The 21,365-nt window shown below is 42.5% G+C and overlaps 2 protein-coding genes across 20 annotated transcripts in view; one reads left to right on the top strand and one right to left on the bottom strand.

The window, feature by feature from the left end:
• MEA1 (male-enhanced antigen 1) overlaps positions 1-21,365 on the bottom strand; it is a 96,201-nt gene that overhangs the window by 2,219 nt on the left and 72,617 nt on the right. The window contains exons 1-4 of one of the 6 annotated variants that reach the window (XM_087888103.1): positions 3,820-4,068; positions 2,389-2,648; positions 563-845; positions 351-453 (exon numbers count right to left, since the gene is read on the bottom strand). In XM_087888103.1, the coding sequence (XP_087744229.1) occupies positions 351-453; positions 563-835 (376 nt within the window). In that variant the 5' untranslated portion in view covers positions 836-845; positions 2,389-2,648; positions 3,820-4,068. Of the gene's footprint in view, positions 1-350; positions 454-562; positions 846-1,857; positions 2,649-3,442; positions 3,712-3,819; positions 4,069-21,365 lie in introns of those variants that run through there. The other 5 variants (XM_034427581.3, XM_087888113.1, XM_087888111.1 and 2 more) reach the window with 5 other exon arrangements.
• Positions 3,794-21,365, top strand: part of KLHDC3 (kelch domain containing 3) — a 50,309-nt gene continuing 32,737 nt past the window's right edge. For 4 of the 14 annotated variants that reach the window (XM_087888079.1, XM_087888051.1, XM_087888070.1 and 1 more), the window contains exons 1-2: positions 3,836-3,973; positions 4,341-4,429. The gene's annotated coding sequence lies outside the window, so the exon portion shown is untranslated. Of the gene's footprint in view, positions 4,156-4,340; positions 4,430-6,120; positions 6,331-11,225; positions 11,298-21,365 lie in introns of those variants that run through there. The other 10 variants (XM_087888064.1, XM_034427570.3, XM_034427573.3 and 7 more) reach the window with 9 other exon arrangements.

Genomic DNA, 21,365 nt, shown 5'->3' with positions numbered 1-21,365 from the left:
CATGGCAGAGTTCTTAGACTATCCTAAGCTAAAACCACACTATAGCTTAACATGAAATATAAATCTACACACAAACATACCAATACTGCAGGATTAAGAAAAGAAGAACTCGTGGACTAGTTCTAGATTGATAAAATCTAAATTTAATTCAGAGAATTGTAGAGACAAATGGAGTAATAATCTTGGCTGGAGAGGAAAAAGTGCTAGGTGACACTGAAGAAGCTTTTTATATGAATAGAGATGAAATAGTATAATGTGTCAGATTATCTGCATCAAATGTCTAAAATAAAGTTATAAATATTCTTATACAATCTTATCAGGACACAAAGTTGGAAGTTTTGTTATATTACCTGGATCCATGGGGATTGAGCTGTGACTGCTTTGAGCTACAAGTCTCTCCTCATCCTCATTATCACTTTCAATAGGTGGGTCAGGCAGATGTAGTCTCATTGCCTGCATATGATAACACAGGGTCATTAAAATTAATCAAAATGTAAAGATACATTAATTTTCTTCTGGTAACATTACTTCCCATATAGGGTGTTTGAAACAAAACTGCCACCTGAAGTCGCTGATTGATGTCAACGGCTGGTTCTGTGCTAGTTGCTGTTAATTCATGTGTTGTTGATCCCTGATCCGGTTCTTGGTTCAGTGGCTGATATACATAGCCATTATTGATACTCTCTTCCTCCTCGTCTTCTGGTTCTTCACTACTCCATTCGCCAACAGGATCAACAATTCCATCAGATGGTTCTTGAAGCCCCAGCTCCTCATGCTCATTTGGACAGATCCTCTCTGGACCCATTCTCTGTGAAACTACTGTCTCTAAGGCCATGCAACTGGATCTGTACAGAACAAAGAAACTTGATATAAGCACCTGGCATCACAAAAGTAGTGAATGTAAAGAAAATTGGGAAAGAGTGTAGGGAACCAAGAGGTATCAGTTTGTCCCAGCAGATTCCATTCTAAATTAGCACACATAATTATCATGCTTAAGTACTATATGGTACAGTAGGTATCCAGCATTTTCAGAAACTGTTTCTGTCACTGATGAAACTTTTACTTTGTTACCTGTAACAATTTACCTATAACAATTTTACACATGCAATGCTATAGTAGTTAACCATTATTTATTTAATAAATCACAGTAGGCAAGGTTCACATAATATGCCAGTGCAAAACCAAATAAATCACAACATATGATTGCAGCCTCTAATATAATCAATAATCCTGCCAAATCTGTGATACCATTCTAAGCAAACTCTTGATCAGAGTATCGGTCAAAAATTAGTTTTTCAAACATGTAAAGCCATGTAACCATTACAGATAACTTGTTAATGTTTCAAATTTTACTCTGGGAAAATAAGTGACATGAATAGGAACAGAATAAAACCTGTCCTATTTACTATGGTAATTAGAGTAGAACCTGTCAAAACCACTCAATATATTTTATTTTCCTATTCGAAAATAGGAAAGTTAGAAAATAGGTGAAACATCCTGTAGAAAAATGGTGAAAATCCCAGATAAAAGATATACATAAAAAAAAAATTTAGAACCTCAGCAGTAGACATCAAAGCCAAAACAATTTTAAAATACATCTATATAAAATTATTGGATAAAATATCCTGCAAATTCAAAGCAGCAAAATTCCTAGTTACCATGTAATTATAAAATAGGCTCCATACAATAATTTAATGCACTAGAAGACATAATTAACTTTTCAATACATTAATACTTCTCCCCTTATACATGTACCCAGCAACCTTGTTTAGCCTACAAGGGTAGAATTAAGACCAAAGCCTATTTCTAGCAGCCAAAGGACAACCACAAGCTCCATATAAAATAAATAATACCTACCCTGCCCACCCTCAGAATAAAGATGCTAGATCAGCATTTTACCATCGACAGTCTCCTTTCCCACAACTCTTATTCCGTTTTAATACCATCCAAACCGATGTCAATTACTGCAGCTTATGGAGGTTTCTTTAGTTTAACTACAGGCAGTGTGCAGTCTTTTTTTTTGTCTCCTCGAATTTGGCTTAACTAATTACTCCAATTAATTGGGCACAAAGAGGAAGCTACGAGTCGGATCTATGATACGCAGTTTTATACCTCTTTACTAGCTCTTTTTATGTTAATTGAAGAGTTTAATCTACCTTTCAGGGTTGCTGTCGATATTAAAACAAGGTCATATATGAGAATATTTTTGATGCTGAAACTTGCCCTCTATATTCCCATATTACCCCCTATCATAACCTCCATTTCCAACATGGCCTGCTCATCCCATTTCACGCTGTACGAACGGGCAACGTAAGTATTCCCTTGCACCTGCTAGGAAGAGCTGTCAGCAATCACCATTACCACCGCTACAAAATCTTCTATCCTCACCAAGACAAATTGCTCTCTCTTGCCGAAGACCGAACTAAAAGATCCCCGGAAGCAAGGCACATCCGGCCATTGAGAAAAGCGTCATAGTTAAGCGCGGCTGGAGGATTCGTAACTATGACGACGCGAGCCAACGCTGCACTTCTGAGACTTGACAACGTCTTTCACCATGTTTAGCTCCGCCCTTCTCACGATTATGTCCTTTTTTCCCTTTTCTGTAGCCTGCAAAAGTGCTCTGATAGGTGCTTTACATGTGATCAGTTCTGCAGAAAAGAAAAGAAAAAAAAAAAACATCCCCGTGAACGGGGCGCAGCTAGTATGTATTAGAAATCCATGGCAAACTATTTCTCGAGATTACATTGAAAAGGTGAATTATTAGCCCTCCCCCCCCTTTTCCCTGATGAAAAACATAAGCCTTGTGCTGCAAAACACACTGATCTCTTAAAAGGCAACAGAGGGGAAGCTTTACGATTCAGCTGCGAGCTTTGGGGGCAGAAGCTCTGCAGCAGATCAGAGCACAAGACATGGTTGTTGGCTGATGATCATTTCAATAGGCTACATAAATTCCAAAGCTTATTTGATTTGGAAGACTATTATTAGGTACTACTGTCTTATTTGTCACAGAAAAAAAGTAAAAGTGGTTTATTTTTCAGCTATCTTAAAAGTATATATCTCTCATAATAGTTGCATAGTAGAAACACCTTGATGCAATAGTGACACAACAAACAAAAATAAAATTTAAAAAATCCTAGTTAATAAAATCAAGTCCAGATGGTAGTAAAATGCAAAGCTGCTAAAGGTTAAAACCTCAGTCCATATTTAACAACATGTGCATAATACTGCTATAGATTTGTCAATAAGGAGAAATACCCCCCCCCCAGTATCTTCTCTCACTTAAAATTAAACTGGGTTAAAAAGTCAGCTTTTCTTTCATCAGTTCTTAGCCATTATATTTGTACAACACATCCACTGCCTAATTTTGTGTGACTAAATCCATATTAAATGCCTAAACTATAAATGTATACAATCATAGCGGATAAATGGGAAGGGATATTACGAGTAATATAATCCAAAAATCCTACATAGGAATCTATTAAAACTTCTTAGACAAAACAGTTGGCTATCGCTTCCCCCCCCCTTTTAAAATATCAAGGGGAGGGGGAGGATCCCACACTGTTCTAGTCTTAATTGTCCTTTTGCTCAACAGTTTCATTGGTGGTTAAAGTTAAACTGTCAATTATGACAGTTAAAGAGCGATAAATGGGTGGGTTTCCCATCTTTCCAAAGCGCATGTGTGAGGAGAGAAACAGCTCCCCCCCCACATACGCGCTTGAAATCTTTTCTTGCGCAACCTTACACTTCAAACGACGCGCAAACGTAGAAACACTACATTTCCCAAGCTCCCTTAGTGACTGGGACAACCCCCGCGCTTACGCGCCGATGCTGAACTCAGGCTGGGCCTGGATGAGGGAGAGGGAAAGAGAGAGATTGAGTCGCCTGAGGAGAAAACTGGACTTAGCCGGGCCGTTAGAGCGGGTATGACCCTTCGGGGCCGCAGGTCGGCCCCGCTTCCCTCTCTCCCGGGCAGGTAATGAGCGAAAATGAGCTCCTTCCGAGCCGCTGCCGAGAAGGACGCGGGTCCATCAGGGTTCTGCCGCGGGGCAGGTGGGCAAGACTCGCGTTGTGGGGCGCTGGGCATTGGAGGTGCAATCGGAGATCGTGACTCCGCTCGGCAGGATGTGAGGACGGCCGAATCCTCGCGGCCGTCAGGTACTGGGATGGCGGTGGAGGCCGTCCTCCAGGGAAAAACAATCATTATAACGCATGTCGATATAAAAGGGAGACCAGACCGCTGAGGGGTGTGACAGGACGGGCACTTTTTGTGAGCACTCAGAATCCTTAGCTAGAGTCTTAAAGGAGGCATCTTGGCCGTGTTTTTCCCTGGCCCCTTCCAGGTAGCCCGAACTGGAGCTCCCAGCATGTGCCCTCGAAGGTCACATGTTCTGACTGAGGTGGAGTATCAAAAATCCCCTCATAAATCAAGGTATGAAGTACCCAACGTCGAAATTATTTTACCAAATAGAATATCTAGGATTTACTTCATGTACACAAATGTATACCCGAATATTATCATCATCATCATCATCACGATTTGTTGCCCAGTGATGTCAGCAATAGGAGGTGCCTGTTGTAGGGAAAATCTGTTCTTAGATGAGTGGAATCAATTAAATCAAGTTGATATATAGAGATATAAGGCCAGGTTTGTTTTTTTTATCACAACAATCCCATAGATTTACAATAGAAAATGTTTTCCTTTTGGCACCTGACATTCCCAAACTGTTTCCTTCCCTGTTTTATTTTTTCCCCCTTTATTCCTCCTCTTTGGTTTCCGAGGGAAGACAGGCACAGGAAGTAACCTGAGCTCCATTACCTATAGTAAAAATTTGAGCTCCTTATCTATGTGTATGAATGCATTACCTATAGTAATTTGAGATCCTTCGCCTATGAATATGTAAGCTTACATTATTTGTTACTTATGCATTAGTCTCACCTGCCGTTCTGAGATGTATAATTATGAGAAAATCTACTCTTTTATGTGATAGCATGTGCATATATAAATGTTTTGTACATTCTCAGACAAAACAGGTTTGCAAACCTGGATGTTTAAATATTATTTTTCTGAAATTTGGGAATGGGCTACAATGATAAAGCAATATCATTGCTTTATGTAATATGGACAATGTAATGTCCATATAACTGCAAGTGCAGTTGAGCAAATATAAAAATTGGTTCACAATTTGCAGTTTAAGAAAAACCAAATGATGCATGTGTGAATTATAGTTCTATTTCTAGCTGAAGCCAAATAACATATCTAATATGAATATTTGCACTTCTTTTTTTTTTATTTAAATCAAAGCATAAATTGATTTCCATTACCCGTGGAAAACAAAATCCAAGAACAGTATTTTGGATATCTTAGTTTGTTTTACTGAAAATAGAATTTCTTGAAAGACGTTCTTCTAGAAAATACATTACTTTCTTTAATTTCCATTTTCCCCTGAAATTTCTTCTGTTTCTTAAAATCTGCTGTGGAGCTAATAATAACATTAATATATTTTAATTTCATACTGTGTAGTAGTTTGATTCTAACTGTGGAACTTTTGATTATAGTATATTTGTATCTGGTTTTCTCTGCTGTCTGGTCTTATTGTCAGCTAGTGTGATACATTGTTAAGGAAAACTGCAATATAGTTGAAATGCCAAACTATTCATCAGATCAGGGTGCTTCGTTGAGTTGGATTTGAATGAAAATTTGGAACAAAAAGGACTCTTAGAATAAAAATAATGTTTTTTTAATAACAAACTGTATATATGTATATCCACACACAAGACACTTCCATTAAGAATTATTGTACAAAGTAGTCAAGAATTTTTCATTAAGAAATTTCAGTTTAGAAATATAGTATCAGTTGACATTCATATTTTATTATGCTTTTTTAAAATCGAAATGTTAATATATACTGCAGGTCCATGTATGATATGCCATACATAAAATTAATAAATCAGTTGACAGTGCATGTCTAATATATAAGTAGTTCTCATTTAATAATCATTCATTCAGCAATTGTTTGAATTTTTGACTCTGAGCAAAAGAGACGTATGATTGGTCCTTATAGTTGCGGCTACTGCAGGGTTCCCACAGTCATGTGACCTTGATTCAGGCGCTTAGCAACTGACTTACAATCACAATATTCCAACATTCTGCAGTCACACTGCCAGCTTCTGACAAGTCAAGTTAATGGGGAAGCTGGCAGGGCATTGTAAACGATGACCCCAGGATGCTGCAACCATCTGGGATTCACCTAATGACAACAACTGAGAATGCTTGAACTGCCTTTTCCAACCATGTCGCTTAGCGATGTAATTTCCTCTCAGTTATCATTGGTAAGCAAAGACTGCCTGTAATAATGTACAGCAATCTCTGAAATATTGGGAGTATTAATGCTGCTTTCTATGAAAGGTTGGATGGATCTCAGAAATATTGATTTTTGATCTACAGTATTAGAGTCAGTCCTACCTATTGAAGAAAAATCAGGGTCAGTAATTTGAGACATCAGTATGTTACCCCTGACTAAATTATATAAAGATTATGGTATTTTGAAAAACTCTAAATTTTAAAAATTTATGCCAGAAGGAATAATGGTAGACAATTTGTACTTTGTGTACACATGGGTAGCACAATCTAAAACTAACTCTTAAAAGTTTTGCAACCCATTGCCTGGTTAAGCAAAGCTCATGGTTATATTGGTAGGACCAGAATGAGGTTGAGAGCTATTTTATGAGGTGAGGCAATGGCTAATTGAATTTAAACAAGTGCTTCTGTGTTTGGCAGAAAAAAACAGGCAATAGCTGCTTTTTTACACAGTTGTTCAGATAGTGATGTTTGTAGAATTGCTAACTTGTTTCATTATTTCATTTTATTGAACATTTTGAGGAAAATTTGTTTATATTTATCTTGTTTTTAATTGAGCAGATGGGTGACATAAGTTCAATAAATGAATACATATATAAATATACATCTATTTAAGATACCTAGGATCTTTCAGGAGAAACAGCACTGTATATGGAATAATAATAGAATTTGATGTTTTCTGATAGAAACTTGATATTCTGATTGAATAAATTAAATATAGCTAGTCTATAAGGCCCCAAACCAAGAATTGACACTTTGCGGTACTTACAAGTTGAATTCTTTACTGTTTCACACTTATAGACAAAACCTTGCCAGACTGAAGACTATTACCTACAACTACAATTTAATCTGTGAACTACCATATTACAGGGAGGCTTTCTTCACCCTCTTTCTCTCACACATGATATCTGGGCTGAGCTGATGTTGTTACTCCTCTGGAATGCCCTTCCCTCCTGGGGATCCACCTTATTACTTTCCATCACATAGTTAACAACTATGTGTTTAGGTTAACAACTGCTGTGTTTAGTTACTGTTAGAACCTACGATGGCACTGAAAACGTAGCTTTGCACTTGTTTCTCAAACTTACAACAATCACAGTGTCCTGTGGTCACATGATCACCATTTGCAAGCTTCACAGCTAGCTTTCGACAAGCAAAATCAGTGGAGAAGTCAGCAGTCAATTGTAAGTTGTGGTCATATGATGTTGCACTTCACCACCACAGTAGAACTGTCATAAGTTCTGTTTCAGTCTTCTGATATTTCAATTAATGACTGCATCACTTAGTTACGAAGTTGCTAGTCCCAATTACAATAGTTAAGTGAGGACTACCTATATATGTTAGCATACTATCATGAAATAATATCTGAAAGCCAATGAAGATATTTTCATCCTATCAAAAGGATATTGGTGGCAGCTAATTCTAATAAGTTATGTGATCATTATTTGAGAGCCAATTGAAGTTTTTCTGTAATCTTTTAGAGCAGCCTAATATACAATAGATTGCTATAATTAAAACTTGATGTTCTGATAGCTTTTGAAATTCCTAGGAAGTTCTAGAGCAGTATTTTTTAAACTTGGGAAGTTTAAGATGTGTGGATTTCAACTCCCATTGGCTGGTTGGGGAATGCTGAAAATTGAAGTTCACATATCTTAAAGTTACCAAGTTTAAAAAACTCTTCTAGAGCATTCACTTATTTCTGATGACAGAATGGCCATATAACAAAACAGATAAGAGGCCAAGAAGGGATAAAACCTATAGTTCCAAAGCATATGTTAGGGTTGTTTAAGGAGAAAAAGTATTTGACTGGCAGTTATTACTATTACATTGTTATCCCGTCTTTTAAAAACATATTTGGCCGTTTCATGATGGCAAACCTATAAAAAACCCTGCCTGTTTTCCTTGAAAAAATAAATTTGTGAGGTTGGTTAGGATCAGAGAAACTGACTGGCCCAAAGTCACCCAACCAGCTTTCATGCCTGAGGCTTAGAATTCACCTGGTTTCTAGACTAGTACCTTAACTAACACATCAAACTGACTCTCTCTTCTCATTGGAAGCTAGAATAACTTTCTGAGATAAGAAGTGGCTGATTTCATGAAGGCAGCCTGTGAGCATAGTTTGCTGTAAACCTTTTATGGTTATTGTTATTAACTCAGCTTGTATAAACTGTAGTGTGTGAACTTTCCTTTCATTTGCCTTTTTGCATCTGGCATTCTTATTTGGCTTTGACAGTTTCTGTTTCTTGTGATATGCCATTTTAATGACATTTCACTAAAGGGAGACATTGAATCAGAAAAGAGGATTCAAACACTTGTGATCTTTTGGCATAAAATCTGTCACTTTTCAACCAGTGGCAAAAAGAAAGTAAAGGTATTTGCAAGGATAGAACATCAATAGTTGCAGAGATGCCACATTACAGGAGCTGATTTTAGATCTTACTCTGAATGCAATATTGGCAGTATTGGGGGGAGATGGCTTTACATTGACAATTTTGTGATGCGTTGGTTTCACTTTACAATATGAATGGGGGTACAATAGCCAAACAGTCACAAGTCAGGTTGTTCAAACTTTTAGATACATTTCCAGTGTGGAAATGAGAAAAGTGTCTTAATGTTTTATAAAAGGAATTAGCTTAATTAATGTATTCAAAAGTGAAAAACTGTTGAGGGATCAGAGACCGTACTGCAACCATACAGTACTTTGAGGTTTGCAAGAGGCCTTCTGCACACCAGGATTTCACTGAAAGAGTTTTGTTTTGTTGTTTGGATTTTAAACTGTGAGAATGGGTCTAGAAGGCCTCAAGAAAGTAAACTATTTTTATTCTTACTTGAAAATCATCTAACTCCTCCCATAAGGACCCAAAATAATACCACAAAAATTCTCAGAAGTTTTCTACTCACAATTACCCTTATATTTTTCTTAAAAAGGAAAACAATGCAGCCATTTTGCTGCTGAATTTTGGAACACTATCTCTGAGAAAACTACAAATGTGGTGCTAAAGGTAACAAATTGCTTGCTCTTGTTCTGTATGGATATGCTAAATTGTTCTTCCATAGCAGATTTCACAACATGCAAATGATTTCCAAAAGTCATCTTAAAACTTAATGGAAATAAAAAAGAAGCATCCCATTCTTAGAACTGTATTACAGTACTCTAATTCAAATATGTGTTGAGCCCATGCTATCTACATTTCTTGTTACTGCACTAAAAAGGATATTGTAGATAAAAGTAAAACAAGAAAATAACCTTTATGGTTGGTTAATGGTTTGGAGTAGCTTCTTATGAGGTATATTACAGTAGTTGGAGCTTTTATCTGGGAATAACAAAATATGAGATATAAAATCATACATGACATAGGCCAGTGCTAGCGAACCTTTTGGGTTCAGCATGTTGAAAGTTCAGGAAATGCCTGACTCTGCTGGCATGTAACCCCCTCCCACTGAATAAAAGAAAAACATTTAAAATTCATTTATTTAAAAAAAATATATAGTCCAATTGTGTAATCTCTAGGATCTGCTCTGCATCACTTACCTCCAGGCATTGTTCCCTTTCTTTTAACCGGCCTCTGGGCTTACCCAAAGCAGCTCTGGGTCACATGAGGCCTTCATTCTTGAAGTAGTTTCAGAGAATGCTCTTCTCAGTGTTTCTATCTTCCAAAAACCATGTGAAAGCATGCTCCATTCTTGCACAATTTTCAGAGGGTTCGGAGGGAGTGCGAGAGTACAGTCCGCTGGTGCAACTTCTGAAGGTTGCAAGAGAACACCACCCGTTCTCATGTGGCCACCACAGCCTCTAATAATTACTCGTGAATGGGACGTAATTTTGTCAAGGGTTGATTAATGATGACGTGTCATCCAAAACATTGTGGCATGTCACCTTTGACATGTGTCATAGCTTCGCCATCATTGGTTATACTACAGGTAAGAGAAGAAGTATCTGGTATACTACAGGTAAGAGAAGAAGAAATAACTTTTTCTACTAATAAATAAAAGTCTAGAATTTATTGTTAGCAATTCAGCAGACTACAGTATCAGTGTCAGCTAATAAGTGCAAAACTATTAATGTCTCCTGAATCACTAGTTTGCCTCACATGGATACTTAACCATTGTGTGCCACAAAGCAGGATTAGATCTGCCTATAGAAAGGATGGCGAACCTATGGCACGCATGTCACAGGTGGCACACAGAACCCTCCTTGCAGGCACGCGAGCCATTGCCCCAGCTTGGCTGTGCTGCGCATACGTGTGCACCTCCTGCCAGCCAGCTGGTTTTCAGGTCTCTGCCGCACATGTGCGGGGAATTGAGCGCATGTGGGAGATGTGCATGCATGTGGGGGGGGCGGAGGTCACACATGCATAAGGGGAGGCGCACGTGGGGAGTCGTATGTGCATGAGGGGGCTCACGCATGCATTGCATTATGAGTGTGTGTGCTTTTGCGCACAGATGCACACGCTTTCAGCACTTGGTGCCGAAAAGGTTAGCCATCACTGGCCTATAGCCTAACCCAGGAAGACTGCTCTGATTTTATTAGAGTGATAGCATAAAAGTAAGGCCTGGTTTGTTGTTTCTCAGGAGTCTTTTAGATGTTTACAAATTTTCTGCCGTACTTTATAAGTGATTCATGTTCACTAGCTATCGGTCCAGAATTGTTAGAACTGAACCTCATCACAGATGGTCACTAACTAGGCTTCTGTAGATACTGGCGTCTATCCTGCTCTCTTGGAATAATTAGTGAAACGAATAAATCAGGAGTGAGGAGTGCAAAAAGGAACTGGATAGTTTTACTTATGAATGTAATAGTGTGTTGGATTGTGCCTAAAATAGAACAGTCAGCATAGATTGCTTCAACCTGTCTGGATCTATTTTTAATACTCCAAACCATGTGGTAAAACCACAACCTTTCACGTTTTATATCTGGAAGAACTAAAGCTACAGCATGGTAGGGAATTTATATATCATTGAATATATTTGAGAGATTAAGGTATTAGAAAAGTAGGGGTTTGTTACTGCTGCAAATTATTAATAATATCAAAATTGTTTATCCCCTGCTGGTCTAAAATGAAACTGAGGTAATATTAATCACTAGAACTGAATATTTACAGCCGGACTGTTTAAGTTATGAAGAAGCCAGATTGTTTAAATTAAGCTACAAGTCTGGACACATTTGTATTTTTCTATGTATTACTTTTATTTTGATTTCTTCTGTATCTTCTTGGAGTTGAAAAATCAATTATAAAATGTAATGGTATCAAGTTCATTTTGTTTGGTTTTACTTATTTTAGAACTGGGGGTGTGTTTTTTTGGTGTTACAATTTTTATTGTCTATATCCCTATATACAAAATTTAGATTTTAAGGTCATTGAAAAAGGTTCCTACCATCTTATACTTTTAAAGCATCAAGAATATTGTTGTTACTGTATGACCTGAGAAATATGCTGAGCACTTCAGGTTTGAATAACATTTCTAAATGTTGCAACAACCAAATTACGTTTTGGTGTGTCATTATGATTTGCGCAGCTGAAAGCAGTTTTGGAAATTTTTATACTCAATCCTAAATAGAATTTCTAAATTAATTTTTCAAACTTACTATGTAACCAAAACTGATTTATTTGTAATGTCACTTTCAGTTAAACATGCATGGGCTGTCTCTCAATTGACCATGTAATTGAGCATAATAATTAACATTTGTGTTCCGAGGCAAAATAATTTACTTAAATTGTCAACTTCTCCAACGCGCAGCTTGGAGAATCCAAAGCTTTGGATTCTCCAGCTGCGCGTCGAGAAGGGACATTCAGCTAAGCAACGTCCGATTCCAAATAATTTGTAATATTGGGGCAGTACGGATATTACGATAAATATACATTCTCCTCAGCGTAAGGAACGTCTGTCAGACTGGGTTATGGACTCCACTATGCAGCCTATGACCGAGTCTGCGGATTTAAATAACTCCGCCCTCTCCTGGATGATCCCCAGTGTTTCGACTCGGTCCTATGCTGGACAGTGGTGTCTTTCTGGACCCAGTCTGTTTCCAACGTATTTTCCGCTATTTTTACCTCTTTTTTATTTTCTTTCCTCTCAAATTCGGCTGTTATTCAATTTGGACGCTTTAAGAATTTTTTTTTTTTTTTCTGGCGGGCTTTTCAAACGGCGCCATTATTTTCCTGCCGCCCTGACTGCCTTGAGCAAGCGGCTTGCCTCCTTCGCACGGACGGTTTTCCAGGAGCCTACCAGCAGCGGACCTGCCTCCCCCTCACTCATCGCCGGAGCTTCATCGTCTTAGAGGTTTGAGATCTCCAATCGCTCAGGGGCCCCCGGCGGTGCGCGCTGACCCATTTTAAGATGGCGGACGCCTCTCATCACCCTCGTTCTCGCTCCGCTGCTACCAGGTCCCGACATCGACATGTTAGCGATCCGGGGGAGGGTCCCAGCAATCAAAACCGCCCGAGCAAAGCCCCATCTAAAACAACATCATCCTCCTCTGGCCTAACCAAGCCCACCAGGGAGGAACTTAGGAGGCACAGGGCATTGGAAAAAGCGGCTCTCAAGGCTCAACAGCAGCCTGCCGCCATTTTGTCCCGCACGTCGGCCATTTTACCTCCTGGGCCCTCTCCTCCTGCGCCTCAATCTACCATGGCCCGTTCCGATCGGGACCTTTCTCCTGATCGCCCTTCATCTCGGGGTCCCACGTCATCGGAGGCAGAACAGGTTTTCCAGACTCTTCCGGATCCCTCTGATACTCTGGCGCAGAGGAGAGACACTACACCTGAGCCCTCTTGCCAGCCTTCCGGGCATGGGTCTTCTCAGGCCAGCGCAGGGAGCGTTTCCCACACAGATCCCCATGCTGCCTTGGAGACCATCATAGCCAGAGCCATTCAACGGGGGCTCTCTCAAGGACTGCAACAAGGCCTCCTTCAGCCTCCCCCGCCCATTCCTGGAGCCCAATCTCGCCGGGTCCACTCTGGAGACCGCCAGGAACACCTGTCTTCTCCTGAGCAATCGGACCATGGTTCCCTCTCCGAGGAAGAGGAACCTCGGGATCAGTCTCTTTCTGACGACGAGGGCCTCGCTCCGGACCAGCCCGCTTTTGTTGGCCTCTTTAGGCCCCAGTTATTCCGTTCCTTATTGTTTAAAGCTCTAGCAGTCACAAGACTGGGGTCTCCCAATGTCTCGGGGTCAACATCACAGGTGTCCTCTGATCCAGCCTCATCCTTATTTGCTGAACCAACGGTTGAACCAGAACTCATTCCGGCCCCCAAGCTTTTTACGGATATTGTCCAACGACAATGGACCTTACCTGGTTCGGCCCCGGCACCCAATGGTTTGGATAAGCGATTGTACCAAACCGCTCCTGCTCTTTCGGACCTTCTACAGGTTCCTCCCGTGGACGCCCCCGTCGCAGCCTTGGCTGCTCCTTCCAGGCTTCCCAGCTCTCCGGAAGAATCTCTGCGACCCGAAGACAAACGGGCGGAGAAGACTCTCATCAAGGCTCATCAATCCGCAGCATGGGCAGTCAAAACCGCAACGGCCGCTTCTTTTTTTAATCGAGCCTCTCTGCTTTGGCTAAAACAATTACAAGACAGGTTACCACCTTCGGACTCTCGTACACACCAAGATTTAAACAAGATAGTCGCCGCCTTAGAGTACTCGGCAGACGCCACATTAAATTCTGCACGATTTTCAGCCAAATCCATCGGCTCCACGGTAACGTCACGTCGCCTTTTATGGCTCCGCCATTGGCAAGCGGACGCCAAGAGCAAGTGGCAACTAGCTTCTTCTCCTTATTCATCTTCTTCTCTCTTCGGTCCTCCCCTGGAACCACTTTTGGTGGAAACCAGAGACCACCGCAAGATTCTCCCGTCTGTCTCTCGTCGCTCCAACTCGCGGTTTTCTCCTTACCACCGGTCTCAGTCATTTCGACCTCAAGACTCCGGCTTCTCCCAGCCTCGGTTTCAACGTTCCTTTCTATCCCAGCCTTCCCAGGACTCACAGGTTAGACAGGGCCCTAGGCCCTTCCAGAAACGTTCCTTTCGAGGAGGCAGGGGCAGATCGTTTAGACGGTCCAAGTGAGGTTCACCTGGAAGCTCCCATTGGCGGTCGCTTAACCTTATTTGCCGCTCAGTGGGCTTCCACGACTTCGGACTCTTGGGTTTTACGTACGGTTCAGTTTGGTCTTTCTCTTGAATTCTCCTCCCCTCCCCCCTCGGTTTTTATCTCTTGCCCAGTCTCTAGGGACAGGGTCCGGAGATCCCTGGTTTCTCAGGCTATTTCCCACTTAGTTACCATCAAGGCCATACAACCAGTACCTCCCGACCAGCATGGCCTTGGGTTTTATTCCCGGTTGTTTATAGTTAGCAAATCCTCTGGGGGGTGGAGGGCTATCTTAGACTTAAAGGCTCTTAACCGTTACATTGTGTATCACAAATTTAAGATGCACACTCTCCATACTATCCTGGAAACCATTCGCCCCGGGGACTTCTTGTCTTCCATAGACCTAACGGAGGCTTACCTCCATGTCCCCATTCACCCGGATTTCCGTAAATATCTCCGCTTTCACTACCGGGGGCGACACTTCCAATATTCTGCACTCCCTTTTGGACTTTCTTCAGCCCCCCGTGTCTTTACTAAGATCATGGCGGCTCTCGTGGCACACATTCGCTCCCTCCCCATACGAATCCAATTTTACCTCGATGATATTCTTCTGCAATCTTCTTCATTCAAGGAGGCCCAATCCGATTTGGCCACTTCCATCCAAATTCTCCAATCACACGGGTTCTCCATTAACTGGACCAAAAGCCATCTGGTCCCTGCCACTTCTATCCAACATTTAGGGGCTGTCATAGATACAGTGAGGTCTACAGTTTCCCTCTCCTTGGACCGCCAGGACAGCTTGCGCTCGCTTGCCCGCCGCTGTATGGCAGATCGATCAGCCTCTCTCCTTAGTCTCTCTTGCCTTCTGGGCAAGATGATCTCTACTTACGATATAGTGCCGTGGGCCCGTCTCCACAGTAGGGAATTACAATGGTTCCTGCTCCCCCATCAACGGAAGCGATCAAGTACGTCCCTCATCAGAGTACCTATAGCCCCATCCGTCATATCCTCCCTCAGGTGGTGGACGTCCTCGGCCTTGTCAGGAGCTTGCTGCTTCAGGGAAACACCGCGAGTAATAGTCACCACGGACGCGAGCCTCCAGGGCTGGGGAGCTCACCTGACACATCACATGGCGCAAGGTCAGTGGTCATCTTCAGAGCAACTTCTTCCAATTAACCTCCTGGAACTAAGAGCCATCCGTCTAGCCTTGCTTCATTTCCGAGACCTTATCGTGTCTCGTGACGTCCTTGTCCTTACGGACAACGTTACGGCGAAGGCTCACGTTAATAGACTGGGAGGCACCCATTCCCGAGCGCTAATGGACGAGACCCTGCTACTTGGTCTCTGGGCTGAGTCTCACCTTCACTCCCTTCGTGCAGATCATATCTCCGGGATGGAGAATTCGCAAGCGGATGCTCTAAGCAGACGTCGGCTGGACAACGCGGAATGGAGCCTCCCCCCTTCTCTCTTCAAGGAGATCACGACACGCTTCGGGTTCCCAGAAGTGGACCTTTTCGCATCGCAGGCCAATCACCAGGTTCCGAGGTACTTCTCTCGGTTCTGGGATCCCGGGGCGGAAGCCACGGACGCTCTTCGTAGCCCTTGGCCTCCCGGTCTCTTATATGCCTTCCCCCCCTTTCCGTTACTTTCCAGGGTGCTCAGGAAGATCCTTCAAGAGCAAGCGGAAATCATTCTCCTCGCGCCCCGCTGGCCCCGGAGACACTGGTACTCGGACTTGATCTCCCTATCTGTCGCTCGGCCGTGGTCTATTCCGGCCAACCAGATTGCCCTCGTCCAGGGTTCCCTTCGCCATCCGGATCCGGCATGGTTCCACTTAACCGCGTGGAGGCTGAGCGGTTCCTCCTGCAAGAGGCCAAGGTCCCCTCGTCCGTGATAGACATCATCTTAGCTTCCCGCCGGCCTTCTACTGTCAGGATCTACAACTCCACCTGGGCCTCCTTCTCCTCTTGGTGCCAGCGCGCTCGTGTTAATCCCCTTTCTGCTTCAATCCTGGACGTTTTACTTTTTCTCCGGGAGGGATTTGCTGCCGGACTATCTCCAAACACCCTCCGGAGGCAAGCTGCCGCCATCTCTACGGTTCTGACTTGCGGCTCCGCATCCTCGATTTCCCGGCATCCTGTCGTCCAACAATTCCTGCGAGGAGCTGCAAATTTAAGACCTCCTCCCGTTCATCGCTTCCCTACTTGGGACTTGAACAAGGTCCTCTCAGCTCTTACGGCTTCCCCCTTCGAGCCTCTTCGAGACGTCTCGCTCCGTTTCTTGTCATTCAAGGTCTCTTTTTTGGTCGCTATCACCTCGGCCCGCCGCATTTCGGAGCTTGCGGCTCTGTCATCTCGAAGGGACCTCTGCGTTTTTCACCAGGACAGGGTAGTCCTCCGACTGGACCCTTCCTTCATACCCAAAATCAATTCCCCCTTTCATCGCTCACAAGAGTTGGTCCTACCCAACTTCTGCCCGTCCCCTCAGCATCCCTTAGAACGCTCATGGCACACGCTTGACGTGCGTCGTGCTCTCAAAATATACCTGAGGCGCACTTCCTCCTTTCGGAAGACAGAGGCTTTATTTGTCTCTTACCAACCCGCTTCTATCGGGGCCAAGGCATCTGCTCCTATGTTGGGTCGTTGGATCCGCGCTACAATATCGACGGCCTACCAAAGACAATCCTTGCCTGTACCTCACCACGTCACTGCCCACTCCACCAGGAGCGCGGCGACCTCTGCTGCATGGGCGACCCAGGCTTCGTGGGAAGAGATCTGCAGAGCTGCCGCCTGGTCGAGCATCTCTCCCTTTATTCGCCACTACCGGGTGGACTCGTTTGCTTCTGCGGATGCGGCCTTTGGGCGCAGAGTTCTCCAGACGGTCCACTCGACTTGAGGTAACAGGGCCCTTGATCTTCCCTCCCAGCGGACATTCAGCTTTGGTATGTCCCCAGTCTGACAGACGTTCCTTACGCTGAGGAGAATGGACGTTGGACTTACCTGATACGTCCGTTCTCTCTTAGTAAGGAACGTCTGTCAGCCCCACCCTTCTGCCGTGCCCTGTTCCCGGGGGTGGGTGGTGTTCTCTTACCTCTCTTTTGTATTTTCCAGAAAGACACCCCAGTCTGCGTCTACGCCCTCGCCGAAACACTGGGGATCATCCAGGAGAGGGCGGAGTTATTTAAATCCGCAGACTCGGTCATAGGCTGCATAGTGGAGTCCATAACCCAGTCTGACAGACGTTCCTTACTAAGAGAGAACGGACGTATCAGGTAAGTCCAACGTCCATTTCCTGCTAATTTCCAGTTTTGATCAGAAGAGGTTGAACATACTTGGGCATGTCCTCTATGACTCTATGGTTTATATAGGTTGTATGTGCATACCCATACAACTTTATCAAAACATGCCTGACCACTAAAACCCATTGCAGCACAACCAACACAAGCTATAAATAGAATATCACTGCCCTACATCAGAAACATCTTAGAAGCAACCAACAGACTATTGCAATTACACAGTACACAAATAAACTAAAACCCTCCAAATCATTTTAAATAAACTAAAAGACCCAGCAGCCCAAGAAGAAAAAAACAGGAGTCATCTGTAACATACAGTATAAGAACTATAACAGACATTATAGAGGATGCACAGGCATAAGACTAGCAGAGGGCATCCATGAACATCAATTATAGTCAGAAAACATGATAAAAACTACTTAGAGACATGGACAGACAGGCTCAAACATAATTTCAACTGGAAAGTTTTGAACATGCTAGACCAAGCTAAATCTAAAAACAGTAGGAAATTCCTGAAAGTTTGACACTTAGATATGTTAACCATCAACAGAGATATTTAGCTACCATTGAAAAGAGACAATAAAAAAGCTAGGAGAAAAGGCCACAACACATCCTCTTCAGCAGCCAACATCCAGACAAGCAGAGATTAACATCAGACAAACAATCAAGAAGAAAACAATAGCCTGATCAAGAAACTACTATGGAGAAAATAACACCTGCAACAACACTGGCAAGACATGTTGCCAGTGGTGGGTTTCTACCGGTTCGCCCTGGTTCGGGCAAACTGGTAGTGGTGGCAGCGGGAGGCTCTACCCACCCACCCGGAAGCACCATGCATGAACAAAGCAAGTGCACACATATGCGCGCTCACAGTTCCGAACCAGTAGCGAAGGTAAGTGGAACCCACTCCTGCATGCTGCGGTATATAAACAGCCAGTAAATATCACACTACTGATAGTTTTATTTATTTATTTATTTATTTATAAAATTGATAGACCATCCTTACCACAGGGTAACTCTGGGCAGCTTACAATAATAAAAGATATAATTATATATACATGCAGTATGTCACAGAAGTGAGTACATCCCCTCACATTTTGTAAATATTTAAATATATCTTTTCATGTGACAACACTAAAGAAATGACACTTGGCTACAATGTAAAGTGATGAGTATACAGCTTGTATAACAGTGTAAATGTGCTGTCCCCTCAAAATAATGCAACACACAGCCATTAATGTCTAAACTGTTGGCAACAAAAATGAATACACCCCTAAGTGATAATGTCCAAATGGGGCCCAAGTAACCGTTTTCTCTCCCTGGTGTCATGTGATTCGTTAGTGGTACAAGGTCTTAGGTGTGAAGGAGCAGGTGTGTTAAATTTGGTGTTATCACTCTCACTCTCTCATACTGGTCACTGGCAGTTCAACATGGCACCTCATGGCAATGAACTCTTTGAGGATCTGAAAAAAATGAATTGTTGCTCTACATAAAGATGGCCTAGGGCCTAGGCTATAAGAAGATTGCAAAGACCCTGAAACTGAACTGCAGTACAGTGGCCAAGACCATAAAGCGGTTTAACAGAACAGGTTCCACTCAGAACAGGCCTCGCCATGGTCAACCAAAGAAGTTGAGTGCCCGTACTCAGCGTCGTATCCAGAGGTTGGCTTTGGGAAATAGACATATCAGTGCTGCCAGCATTGCTGCAGAGGTTGACCATATTGTCAGACCATACGCCGCACACTGCATCAAATTGATTTGCAGGGCTTCGTCCCAGAAGGAAGCCTCTTCTAAAGATGATTTATAAGAAAGCCCGCAAATGGTTTGCTGCAGACAAGCAGACTAAGGACATGGATTTCTGGAACCATATCCTGTGGTCCAGTGAGACCAAGATAAACTTATTTGGTTCAGATGGTGTCAAGTGGCAACCAGGTGAGGAGTACAAAGACAAGTGTGTGTTGCCTACAGTCAAGCATGGTGGTTGGAATGTCATGGTCTGCAGCTGCATGAGTGCTGCCGGCACTGGGGAGCTACAGTTCATTGAGGGAACCATGAATGCCAACATGTAATGTGACATGCTGAAGCAGAGCATGATCCCCTCCCTTTGGAGACTGGGCCGCAGGGCAGTATTCAAACATGGTAACGACCCCAAACACACTTCCAGAACAACCACTGCCTTGCTAAAGAAGCTGAGGGTAAAGGTGATGGACTGGCCAAGCATGTCTCCAGACCTAAACCCTATTGAGCATCTGTGAGGCATCCTGAAATGGAAGGTGGAGTTGCACAAGGTCTCTAACAACCACCAGCTCTGTGACGTCATGGAGGAGTAGAAGAGGACTCCAGTGGCAACTTGTGAAGCTCTGGTGAACTCTATGCTCAAGAGGGTTAAGGCAATGCTGGAAAATAATGATGGCCACGCAAAATATTGATACTTTGGGCCCCATTTAGACATTATCACTTAGGGGTTTACTCACTTTTATTGCCAGCAGTTTAGACATTAATGGCTGCGTGTTGCGTTATTTTGAGAGGACAGCACATTTACATTGTTATACAAGCTGTATACTCACTACTTTACATTATATATATAATGTATATATATATATATATTATATATAATCTATGGTTAGAATTTGGATGCTTGGCAATTGGTTCATATTAATAACAGTTGCAGTGTCCTAAGGTCATGTGGTCATATTTTGTGATCTTTTGAGAAGCAAGTTTAATGGGGAAGCCCAATTCACTTAACAACTGGGTTACTAACTTAACAACTGCAGTGATTCACTTAACAACTGTGGCAAGAAAGATTTAAAATGGAGCAAAATTCACTTAACCACTGTCTCAATTAGCAACAAAATTAGAAATTTTGGGCTCAGTTGTGGTCATAAGTTGAGGACTACCTTTATTCAACTTGGTTGTTTATGTGCCATCAAGTTGAAAACCACATTTCCTCCATATCGATTAGCCTGCTAGCATGGTGTCAGGGAAGAACAGGCAAAGAGTGTCACATGCATCTTGATACATAATCACAGGTCTTAATGATTGTCCGGTTACACTTATGTACATCATTATGAATTGTTTTGAAAGGATGATAAAGGACTTTATTGTATCCAGCCTCCCTCCAGCATTTGACTCACTTCAGTTCGCTTATCGTCCAAATTGTTCCATTTCCTCTTTTCTCCATCTGAGCTTGGCACACTTAGAGGAAAGAAGTACTCGTGTGCAAATGCTGTTTGTCGACTTTAGTTCAGCATTTAATACAATTCTCAGCATTTAGTAGATACGCTGGGCCTTTTATGCTTTAAGACTCCTTTGTGCAACTGGATTCTTGATTTTCTCATTGATAGGCCCCAGTATATACGAGTTGGAACTAATATTTCTAACACCATGTTCTTGAGCACAAGTTTATCTCAGGGCTTTGTTTTAAGTTCGCTGTTGTTCACCCTGCTGCCCCATGACTGTTGTGCAAGTTTTGCTACCAACCATATTGTGAGATGATACAACAGTGGTGGGCCTTCCTTATACCGGATGACAATGAGAGTGATTACTGGGAGGAGGTAGAGGGTTTGGGTGAACTGGTGTAATAAAAACAGTCTGGTTTTAAATATAGGAAAAATAAAAGAAATC

This window comes from Pantherophis guttatus, chromosome 1 (genome assembly GCF_059756535.1).
Source record: "Pantherophis guttatus breed Tessera chromosome 1, ASM5975653v1, whole genome shotgun sequence".
Lineage (NCBI taxonomy): Eukaryota > Metazoa > Chordata > Lepidosauria > Squamata > Colubridae > Pantherophis > Pantherophis guttatus.
Note: the sequence above shows the minus strand (reverse complement) of the source record. Positions and strands in the feature narration are given on the sequence as shown.